This window comes from Nycticebus coucang, chromosome 4 (assembly GCF_027406575.1).
Source record: "Nycticebus coucang isolate mNycCou1 chromosome 4, mNycCou1.pri, whole genome shotgun sequence".
NCBI classification, from domain to species: domain Eukaryota; kingdom Metazoa; phylum Chordata; class Mammalia; order Primates; family Lorisidae; genus Nycticebus; species Nycticebus coucang.
In genome coordinates, this window is record NC_069783.1 from 29,534,769 (window position 1) to 29,546,852 (window position 12,084).

The 12,084-nt window shown below is 46.5% G+C and overlaps 1 protein-coding gene across 1 annotated transcript in view; it reads right to left on the reverse strand.

The window, feature by feature from the left end:
* XDH (xanthine dehydrogenase) overlaps positions 1-12,084 on the reverse strand; it is a 67,535-nt gene that overhangs the window by 25,501 nt on the left and 29,950 nt on the right. The window contains exons 11-17 of the mRNA XM_053587318.1: positions 11,539-11,690; positions 10,072-10,165; positions 8,867-8,976; positions 6,706-6,890; positions 3,955-4,129; positions 2,222-2,305; positions 242-411 (exon numbers count right to left, since the gene is read on the reverse strand). Of these exons, the coding sequence (XP_053443293.1) occupies positions 242-411; positions 2,222-2,305; positions 3,955-4,129; positions 6,706-6,890; positions 8,867-8,976; positions 10,072-10,165; positions 11,539-11,690 (970 nt within the window). The remainder of the gene's footprint in view (positions 1-241; positions 412-2,221; positions 2,306-3,954; positions 4,130-6,705; positions 6,891-8,866; positions 8,977-10,071; positions 10,166-11,538; positions 11,691-12,084) is intronic.

The following is a 12,084-nucleotide window of genomic DNA, read 5'->3' on the forward strand; positions in this document are numbered from 1 at the left end:
GCGCCAGTGTAAGCTCTCTCTGCTCAGCACTCGAGGCTTTCCCGATGTGGCCCTGCCTCCCACTCACCCTCTCAGCAGCAGACCCCCTCCAGGTGCCACTAACCCTAACCCTGCCTGCTGCTCCCCACACTGTATTTTAGAGATGATTCCCTGTTTCTAGACTGGGGCAGTGCCTGGCAGGGTGCTTCCCAGCACCCACCTCCGAGAGGGCCACCAGCTCCTCCACAGCAGCGACACTCACTTGATCTTAGCATGAGCCCGGGTGCTAGTGACCAGCCGGAGAGACAGCTCATTCTCATAGCGAGGGATGTCATCACAGTACACAGCCTCACCGGAGGCCTGCATGTCTGCGGCCAGGTGGCGCAGGGGCCGGCCCACCATGTCCTCCTCAGACTGATCCTTGGGCACCTCCTGGAACAAGACGGTCACTTGTTAGGCTGAGCTGCTAAGTCACTGTCCCTCTACAGGCCCAAAGCAAACTGGGTAGAGCTTCGGGCTAGATGGTAAAACAAACATGACAAGTGGAAAAGAGGAAGCAGAAGGGCATGGGGCAAAAGGAACAGGAAGACATGTGAGTAATGGATAAGGATGGTCATGGGTCATCTTATAAAGAACAGAAAAACTGGACCTAAATGTCCATTAATTGGTAATTGGGTAAATAAATTACGCCACATCCATATAATGGAATAATACGCAACCATTAAAACAAATAAAATACACTTTTGAAGAATTCTAATTAGAAAAAAAGAATGTTCATATTAAGTATAAAAACAGGCCAGGTACAGTGGCTCATGCCTATAATCCTAGCACTCTGGGAGCCCAAGGTGGAAAGATCACTTGACTTTTAGAGTCTGAGACCAGCCTGAGCAAAAGTGAGACCCCATTGCTACTAAAAAATAGAAACATCAGCCAGGTTTAGTGGCATGTGCCTGTAGTCACAGCTACTTAGAAAACTAAGGCAGGAGGATCACTTGAGCCCAAGAGGTTGCCGTAAGCTATGATCATGCCATTACACTCTAGCCTAGGCAACAAAGTGAGACTCTCTGTCAAAATAAATTAATTAATTGATTAAATGTCCTACTTTTACATTTAAAACATTTAAGTGTAAAAGTAGGACATGAAATGTGGTATGTGTATAATCAAATTATATAGAAAAAGATAACATATGTTATAAATATAGTATATTTATATATATGTCCACATATGCATAAGAAAAGCAGAAAGAGGAAAAATATATAACAATAATTTTCTCTTGGAGGTGGGATTTGGATGACTTTTATTTTCTTTATATTTTCTGTATTTTTTCAAAATGTTTTAAAATGCATTAATTTTATAATAAAGTCCTATTTTCATTTGCTTTTCAAAATAATAAAAACAATAGCTCCTATGTTTTGAGTGCTTACTATATGCCAAGTATTATCTAAGCAATTTACTTTTATTAACACATTTAACCCTCAAAACCATTCTACGAAACAGGTACCACCATTATCCCCCTTTACAAGTAGGTATAATTAACTTGCCCAGGGGCACAGAGAAGGTAAATGACTTTTTCAAAATTATAGGGTCATGAAAGAGCAGTTTGTTTACAAATCCAAGCAGTCAGGCCCCAGAGTTCACGTTTTGGACCACTATACTGTAAGGCAGAGGTCAGTAAATTGTGACCTGTGAGCCAACTCTGACCTACTGCCTGTTTTTGTAAATAAAATAGGACACTCATTCATTCATGTACTGCCTATGGCATTTTTGTGCTGTAATGAAAGGGTTGAGAAGTTGAAGTAGAAGCTATCTGGCCCTCAAAATCTAAAATGCTTATAGGAAAAGTTTGCTGATCCCTTTACACAATGACTTCTCAAAAGTTGCAGTTGATAAAAAGGTTTTTATTTCTTTCAGCATGCTCAAAAAGACTTCTGGCTTTGCATATTAGCCCACAGAGGGGCTAGAAAAGATAAAATGGAAAAGAAAAATTCTTTAAGGAACAGGAGCAGATGAGAGTCTAATCCTAAGAGAAAATTTAGTCAAACAAAGGGAAAATATCGACATTAACATCAATATTATTCCTATTTTCTTCACTGGAAGAAAATTTTGAAGATTTTCATATCTATGCACAAGAGTAAGGAGGTTTATGCACCTACACTAAAATTCAAGTTGGTTGTTTGGCAATGGTCAACCACTGATCACCTGATGTGGCCTGATGTTAGTCACACACAGCATCTGTACTCACTTGGAATAGCTGTACGTTGGTTGGGGGGTCTTTCTGAAAGAGTACAGTGGCACTGGCAAAGGTGGGGTCCAATTGACCACATATCTGTGGAGGCAAGATAGTAACAGAAGTGACTATGACTATATTTCAATCATCAATCCCTTCTTGGTTGTCCCCAACTGAGAGAAGTGACAGCTGATCCCTTCATTCCACATGTTATAACCCTTTGAGTACTGGCTAGATCTCGTAACATCCAAACATGGGCTCCGAGAGCTTCATATTGGGTAACCGGCTCAGCTTCATTGCTAGTCACCCCGCACCTGCACACCCAATGGTCTCTCCTTTCTCCCACACCAAACTCCTGCCTGCCTGCAGGCTGCTCTCTATGCTGGGGGTATGCCTCTCCCTGGCCTTCCTGGAAAAGCCTTCCTTACCCTCCTCAATTCCAGGGGGGGTGTTTAATGAGATAGAATATGTTCACACTACAATCTCAGCAAAAGCAAGGGGGATATAAAACTTTCTATGTGGTGTGATCCCAAATCTGCTTAGAAAGTGATACATCCAAACAGGAAGATGACAGATCTATTAATAAGTGGGTGGGAGGAGGGAAAAAACAGAAAGAGAGAGAGAGATGGATCAGACAACGTAACAGACAAATGGACAAATAAATGTAGGAAAAAGATCACAGGAATTAACCAAAATATTATCAGTGATTTTTCTCTGGGATCTGAGAGTTAAGACTAATTCTGGGTTTTCTTTATACAATCCTATATTTTCTTAAATTTTCCATAATAAGTGCTTATTACTTTTATAATTAGAAAAAAATAAGTATTAATAATGCTTATGGGCGGTGCCTGTGGCTCAGTCAGTAAGGCACCGGCCCCATATACCGAGGGTGGCAGGTTCGAACCCAGCCCCGGCCAAACTGCAACCAAAAAAAAAAAAAATAGCCAGGCGTTGTGGCGGGTGCCTGTAGTCCCAGCTACTCGGGAGGCTGAGGCAAGAGAATCGCTTAAGCCCTGGAGTTGGAGGTTGCTGTGAGCTGGGTGAGGCCACGGCACTCTACCGAGGGCCATAAAGTGAGACTCTGTCTCTACAAAAAAAAAAATAAAAAAATAATGCTTTTATGAGAGGACTTTAGTTCTGCTGTCTCCACGTCTGTGAAGTTTTCTTTCGTTTGCGCTTCCGTCACACTCCACCTCCGCAGTTGTCTGACTAGGACAGCCTTACTGGTCATGTTCTCCCCACACCACACTGCCCCCGTCCCTAGTGAAAGATTAGTGCATGCTGGTGAACAAGCCTCAACCAGGAGCCTCTCCTGAGCGCAAGTCCTGTGCATCCCTCAGCCCCCTGAGCTGCGCGCCTCACCGATGTTCCCAGTCCACCCCACCTTCTCACCACACTCCACATTTCCCTTCTAACCTACAACCACAGTAGGATCAATTCTACTTCTAGAATGCTCATCTAGTTTGCACGCCCCTTTTGCAGCTTTCACAGCTGAAACACAGAGTCGTGTCAAGTTCTCACTGTGAGGTAGCAACACACCCACATCCCCGACACCCAGCCCAGCACTCTGCCTCTCAGCCCACTGGTGGGCTCCCATCCCTGTGGTTCCTGGGTGGTGTCCCTGGTTTCTGCTCTTCTGCCCTCAGATGTCCAGAGAAGAGGAGCAAGTTTACCTCCCAGACCAGATTTTCAAGTCCTTAGACAGATATTCTGCAGAGAACCTGTGCCCTGCCATGCCCCGCACTCACGTTTTCTGAGTTCTCTTTGCCCAGCTTCTTAAGAACTGTCAGGTAGAACTTGAAAAAGAAGCTGAGGGTGAGGGTGCGCCGGAAATCCACCATGCCGCCAGGAGCGTCGGGGGACAGGTGCAGCTCCTCCGCCAGGCCTGCACACACTTCCTGCAGCAGCTCCTCTGCCCAGAGCCTGCCAGAGAGCAGAGCGTGGGCATGTGCTCCCACCCAGCCCTCCAAGTCCCTTCGTGTGGGGCTATGTGACCAAGCCTCAGAGTTGTACAAACCTAAGTTCAAAATTTGGCTCAGATACTTAGAAAACTTTAGACAATTACCTAACCTACTTGAGCCTCAATTTCCTTATCTTTAAAATTGTTTTTTTATTTTTAGTTTTTGTTTGTTTGTTTTGTTTTTGAGACAGAGTGTCACTATGTGGCCCTTGGTAGAGTGCTGTGGCATCACAGTTCACAGCAACCCAAACTCTTGGGCTTAAGTGATTCTCTTGCCTCAGCCTCCCAAGTAGCTGGGACTACAGGCACCCACAACAATGCCTGGCTATTTTTTGCTGCAGTTGTCATTGTTATCTAGCTGGTCCAGGTTGGGTTCAAACCCACCAGCCTGGGTGTATGTGGCCAGAGCCCTACCCACTGAGCTACGGGTGTTGAGCCCTTATCTTTAAAATTAGATATGATTAAAAAAAAAAAACAGAAAAATATAAATCTATAGCAGCAGTTTTTAACCTGTAGGTCACGACCCCTTGGGGGGGGGTGACCCCTTTGGGGGTCTCCTGCATATCAGATATTTACATTATGGTTCATAATAGCAGCAAAATTACAGCTATGAAGTAGCAGCGAAAATAATTTTATGGTTGGGGGTCACCACCACATGAAGAACTGTATTAAAGGGTCGCGACATTAGGAAGGCTGAGAACCACTGATCTATAGAGTCCTTACAAAGCACTAGGCAATACCTAGGTGCTTTATATAAATCACCACTTTTAATTTAAATTAAAAAGTGCAATAGGGAAAATTGTTATACCATTTGTCATGGGGAAAGCGAGTAACTTGACTTATGTTACCAATTTGGTAAATTGGTAACAGAAACTGGAACTGGAGCAGAAACTGGAACAAAGTTCCAAACCCCAAGTTAAGCTTTGCCCATCCTATAGATCCTATGTGGTTATTTTAAGGATTATATAGGATAATATCAGTGAAGTGCTTGGTATAATTGCTGTTGTATAATAGCCCAGTAATAGTATTAGTACTAGTGGTAGCGATAGTAATAGTAGCAGTAGTTAGTAGTGAAAGGGGCGGCCTTGCTGAAATAACAGAAAAATGTCTAACCCCACAATTCCTTAGTAACAGCTAAGGATCAGTCCTCTGAGTTCTCTGGCTAACAGGGGCCCCACAGGAGTTCTGTTTTGTACAACTTCTGAAAAGAGCTGGGCAGATGGAAAAGAGATGTAAATCTCTCTTTTAAATTTGCTTTTGAGAATCTGCTTTTTATAGAGTGCCTAAGTGAAGAGCAGGGGCATGAGCTGCAGGCCTCAGCCCTGTCCCGAGGACGGAGTCACATCTCCACGATAAGACCCGTCTCCAAGGACAGGCAGGGGACCCGACTCCCGGACATCCTACCACAGCCCCTGTTACTGGCCAGCAGGTGCAGCAGTTTCAGGGTCCCTTCTTAATTTGGCTGCAGCCTTAAATCTTCACCCCTTTACAACTTCTAAATAAAAAGCCAGAGTACCTGATTTTCTCTGCCAATGATATCTCCCTCTCTGTCATCGTGTAGGCCCTTCCTCCATCTGGAAGCCGTAAAATAAACTTCTCTCTTTTCTAATTTTTGTCAGGAGAAATCCTTCTCTCTTTTTTTTTTTTTGTAGAGACAGAGTCTCACTTTATGGCCCTCGGTAGAGTGCCATGGCCTCGCACAGCTCACAGCAACCTCCAACTCCTGGGCTTAAGCGATTCTCTTGCCTCAGCCTCCGAGTAGCTGGGACTACAGGCGCCTGCCACAACGCCCGGCTATTTTTTTGGTTGCAGTTTGGCCGGGGCCGGGTTTGAACCCGCCACCCTCAGTATATGGGGCCGGCACCTTACCGACTGAGCCACAGGCGCTGCCCAGGAGAAATCCTTCTCAAAACCTGTGTCCACTAACTCATACCCTAACAAGCACCAGCAGTAGTAGCATCAATACTACTAGTAATAATACTTACAGTGGCAGCAGCAGTAATACTTGCAGTAGTGGTCCTGCTAACAATATGAATACTAGTAGTAGAAAGTAATAGTAGCAGAATAAAAAGCAGTAATAATATTAGCAACAATAACAGCAATCCTGCCAACAGTAATAGAAGCAGCAGCAGCAGCAATAAATACTAGTAGTAACAGCAGCAGCAGCACTAGTAGCAACAGGAACAGTAATAACAGCAGTAGGACTCGTCATGGCAGTGATAGCAGCGGTGGTGATAGTGGCAGTGACGGTAACAATAGTAATAGCAGTAAGAGCAGCGGTGATAACTGTAGTAGACGCCGCTGCAGGAATAGTAGGGAGAGTGCCAATGACAGCTGCACACAGCAGTAGCGACAATGGTAAAGGCGCAGCAGGGGCGACGCTACGAGCAGGGGTGCTGGAAGTAGCACAGTGGTAATAGTGGTGACAGCAGTTGTAGTAACAGTAGAAGCAGCTGTCATAGCAGCTGTTGCAGCCAGAGTAAGGCCACCTGGAGTCACGGCAGCGGCAGCAGCAGCTTCATTCTGCCGGCCTCCTTACTTGCACAGCTGCTTCCGGGTGGTCTTCAATGCTGAGATGGTTCTGTCGGCCATTCCGCCAAAGCAAAGAGCCAGCTCCTCGACCTCTGTGGTTCCTGGCTTGAATAAAACTCTCATGCCACAGGTCACCTTGGCAATGTCATCTTCTCTCCGGGAGGCCTGCTTGAAAGCTGAGAAAAACTCACCCTAAAAAAAAAAAAAAACAGAAATATGCCTGTTTTTCTCCTTGTTTTGCGAGGACTACGAATGGCAAACCAGCAAAACAGGGGTATGAGGTGAGGTGAGGTGAGGTGAGGTGAGGTGACAGCGCTCTCATAAATCAGGGGGACAGCTCACCCCAGGAACCAAAGACAAGCACAACAAATACATTTTTAGGATGAGGTCCGGAGAACATTCCAAGGAGCTGGAGTTCTCTTGTTCTCCACCAAACAAGCAGCAGGGAGGAGGAGGGGAGCCTTCACATAGACTCCTCAGAGCCCCCTTTCCTCACCCCCCAGCCCGGTGTCAGCACCCACCCAGCTTCTCTGGGGGCTGTGCTGAACCCTCTGTTGGCATGACGGCCCCTCAGGCAGCGACTGTGAGCTGCCCAGGGCTGTTGGCAAACACAGCTTCAGCTTTCTCTAACTGGTCCCTGCCTCCAGGGCCATGCGTGAACTGAGAGAAAGTTCCACACTGAAACAGTTGCTGCCTTTGTGATTTGAACACACTTTCCCCCTGGGCCCAGGCCAGGATCTGTCTTTGGAGACAGAAGGAGAGTGTGAGTTATTTCCAGGTAAGACCATATGGCTTCAAGCCCTTTCTACGTCAGCTTCCTCTTGAGGTTTCAAAATGCCCTGTCATGGCAAATTCTAAGCAATAGGGAAGGCAGGGAAGGAACAGGAAAGGAGCTCAAATGGGGAAAGCACGATGAGCCCCTCTCCAGGCCACAGCCACAGGATTTTCCATGAAGAAGTCATGGAAAGCCCCTCAGATGCGTGCTGTCACACATGCCCCCAGGACACTGAGTTCGTGGCTCCAGCCGTTCACCCCAGGATGGGGCCGTCCACAGCAGCATTTTCACGGGGATGCCAAGAACTATCTGACAACATCCTTTCTTGAGAAAGCTTCCTAATTCTGGATATTAAAATCTCCTTTTTCTTATGTAATCAAGCTTTTCTATTAATGACCATAGTAGCACTGTGCCTGTTTCCTCCACTTTTCCCCACTCATAATTTAAAGAAAAAAAAAAAATTACTGAACTGTGAAATTCAAAACTCTGGGAATCACTGCTCAAAATGGTCTATAAGGACAAGCTGGAAAATCATTAGCGAACCACCTCAGGGATGTAATTGCTCTAATTTAATTAGCATTCTCATTACAAGGGCAAAATTAGCAAGGGCAAAACAGCCCAAGGACACTTGCTGAAGCACTGGCTGCAGGCTGCCCTTCACACACTCCTGGCCAGCTGCTCCTGAGCCTCTCACAGATCACCTGTCTGAGAGGCCCATCGTGGAATGTGTCTTGAGTTGGTAGCTGCTGAAAGTGGAGAGAATCATACCAGGTCAAGACAACACAGGCCCCCCGGGAACAAGATTAAGGTAGCCAAAGGTGACCAGACCCACCCCTGCAGGACAGAAGGGCTGCTTGTGAAGCGGGAATCTGTCTGCACCAGCACCTTGTACAGCCCAAGGTCAGCGCATAAACATCTCATTCATACCAGCTTCTCTACTTAGCTCGCAAACCCTACCCTCGTCACCACCCCTCTGACATGGGGCAGGCACAGTTGACGGCTGGATGTGTTTTTGCAAGTGTGTCCTTTTCACTGGCTTTCAGATATCTGCCAGGAATCTTAAGAAATATTTATTTTTAGTTCTCGCAATAACCAGCACTGTAGGTGACATGTGCCCATTGTACCAGTGAGGAAGTTGGTATACAGGTGAAATGACTCATTCAGAACCACACATCCAGCTGTCTGCTTTTACAAACCATGTCCTGGGCACCCCTACCCTGCAACTTCTCATCGTCCAAAGAGGAAGATGGTTGGTTCAGTACAGGCAAACTTCAGAGAGAACAACATTCATGTTGACATTGATGTTGGTCCTGAGACAGACTCTGGTTTCTTTTTTGGTGGCTGGCATTAGGACTAATTTGGGCTGACCCGGGACCCACTCCCAACATCTCACCTCCCTGCTGTAGGGGATCTCTATGGAGAGAAGTATCTCCTCTGGGCCCAGCAGGGTCTTTCTGTAGCCAGGGAAGAAGGTGTAGTCCATGGGAACAGTTCTCCTGGTGTCTGTACAGAGATGAGATGAAGAGGGATCAACGTGAGTGGGAGGCGGGGACCACATCAGAAGCAAAGGGCAACCCACCAAGGGGGATTTTTCAACTGCCAGAGGGAGTTCCTGGCACAATTGGGACCAAGTTCTCCAACATAATTCTTTTTTTTTTTTTTTTTGTAGAGACAGAGTCTCACTTTATGGCTCTCGGTAGAGTGCCGTGGCCTCACACAGCTCACAGCAACCTCCAACTCCTGGGCTTAAGCGATTCTCTTGCCTCAGCCTCCCGAGTAGCTGGGACTACAGGCGCCCGCCACAACGCCCGGCTATTTTTTTTTGGTTGCAGTTTGGCCGGGGCCGGGTTTGAACCCGCCACCCTCGGTATATGGGGCTGGCGCCCTATGGACTGAGCCACAGGCGCCGCCCTCCAACATAATTCTTAAGCAGTGGTGCACTGGTGAATATTTAACAGCCCACTCTTTGTGCCTGGCCTCCTCCAGACTTTGTCTGCTGCACCCTTTCCTGTGCTGATTGTGTTTTGTGTATACAAAAACACATGTGCTGAATCCTCCTAACAAATATCAGACCTAGGGTGGTCTTTGAGACCCTCTGACCAGGCAGAAATGCAGGGTAGCACACAATTGCACAGCATTTCCACCGGACAGCACAGGTAAATAACCTGAAGAGCAAAATGAAGTAAAATAATTAGGAAGTGACAGATTTGGAGGATTTGCTGTCTTTGTTTTGATTATAACTTATTTCAGGTGAATGTATATACATTAAATTTTAATAATGGCCATGTTTAACTAACGGTGCACAGAATTCCTGGAAAATCCAACAAGGAGCTATGGTGAGGCACTACGTTTCAGCCCCAGCACACGGCTATGTAAGGCAGGTGCCTGGGCAGCACTTCCATTGTGAATTCTTTCCAAAGAAAAGGTCTAGCTCTCCTCGCCCCCAGCCTGGATGCATTCTCCTGCAGCTTCCCTAGATTCAAACTTTAGTATAGAGAGGTCACTGAACCCTGGGCTCTGTTTCTCCAGAAAACGACCTATTGAGGGAGATTTCTCTCCTCCATGTCCTTTTCCGGACTTCTGCTTCAGGAAGCTCACCTTTGGACATGAGAGTCAGCTTGGCCCTGCTGGCCATGAACACGGGGTTGAGGTCAGAGATGGGGCTGGCAGTGATGATGTTCCCTCCAAGGGACTAGGACAAGCAGAGAGAGTGCCGTGAGAGCCCAGCCCAGGAAACCCTTGCTCATGCCACTGGCTCCTGAGCACAAGCAGGTGACACCTGCTGCAAGGAGGGACCAGGGACCTGCATCCGCTGCAGACACAAGACAAGCAGTGAGAGCCCAGCCCAGGAAACCCTTGTTCATGCCACTGGCTCCTGAGCACAAGCAGGTGACACCTGCTGCAAGGAGGGACCAGGGACCTGCATCCGCTGCAGACACAAGACCAGCACAGTAAGAACTTGGGCATTCAGAAAAATGCACAAAACTCGGGATCAGAACACCTGAGATTGCGTTTCAATCCTGAAATATAAGCCCTTTTATATTTGTTTGCTTGATTTTGCCAGACATTTTTTCTGAAAGGATTGAGGTGATTTACCACAAAGGCCACATAGAGTTAGTAAAATAGAAATGGAAGAGAAAGATCAAGGATCAAGGAAAAAGAGGAGGAAGTTGAACAACTTGCCCTATTTGGACCTGAATTTCCCAGCAATTCCTCCCCCCCCCCCCGCCCCATATATATAAGACGAATCAGATGCAGGGTTTTTATTATTAGAAAACAGAAAGAAAATCAGTTGCATAATGAAAACAAAATTCTTCCCGGAAGGAGATTTTGGCAGAACTAGGAAACTCGGGAGAGCTTTCTGACTTTGTGTCTCCTTATCTATAATGACAAGTGGTTTATACTTGGGGTGGGGTAGGGGAATAGGAGTAGGCTGTTTTCTTTAATTTTTTAAAAAATTAAAAATAGAAGGAATAGCTTTTCCCCCGACAGCATAAACTATGTGTGAACACCAGCATTTGTAAACTGGGAACCTAGGGGCTAGTCTGAAAGCCGACTGTGAATAGTCAACAGAAGAATCCTCCCTCCTCTCAGGGGGACTCTGCCTCTGGTTCTCCCTTATTCTGCATGGAAATCCCCTTTAAAAGTTTCCCTGCATCCTAACATATATCTTATTCACCTACTGATAGGCTCAGCCCAGTTCAGAAGAGGAAGGCAGAAAGCTGAATCTCTCCAACCTTGGGGGTGAAGATTGAGTTAGGGTGTTTCTCAGAGAGGCCCACTGCCCACTTTCATCAGAAGCACCTGAGGAGCTTGTCAAAAACCTGGTCCCTGGGCTGTATCCCAGACCCAAACTCAGAGTCTCTGAGGGCAGGGCCCAGGACCCTGCATTTTCAATGGACACCACCCATACCCTTCCCCGGGAAATCTAAGCACTGACATGTAAGGCCCTCCCAGGACTGCAGCAAGTGAAATTCTACAGTAGAGGCCAGACAGGCCATGCTGCCTTCCTTCTATGCAAGGCCCCATCTCCTAAGAACTGCTCGCCTCTGAACAGGGACTCACCGCCACAGATTTGACCTGCTTCCCAGCAAACCAGCGCAGCTGCTCCAAGACTCCTCTGAACACCTCTGTTTTTTGGTAAGGAAGCTTGGCAACCGCATCCACTAGGGTCTTTTCCACAAGGCTCAGAGGGCAAGCAGCCCCAAAGGAAATGCCTGGGAACATACAATCAGAATAACATCACTCCCTGCTACAGCTCAGAAAATGCTTTCATATACAGTTCCTATAAAGCTTTACAGCAACCCAGGCAAGTCTGAACCAGGACCCACATATTTATATGGATGAGGCAATTAGAGCCCAGAGAGGTTAAATGGCTTAACTAAAGTCACACAGCTAATAAATGAGCCAGTACTCACACCCAGGCCTCTTGATCCTGCAACCAATGCTTTTCCCTCTAAAGCAGTGATTCTCAACTCAACAAAATCAGGATTTCTGGGGATGAAGTCTTGGTATTTTTTTAAAAAGCCCCTAAGCACAACTCCTTACCTCTCCCCTACCATCAGTGATTCTAATGTATAGCCAGTATTAACGACAATTCTTGAAGATCTC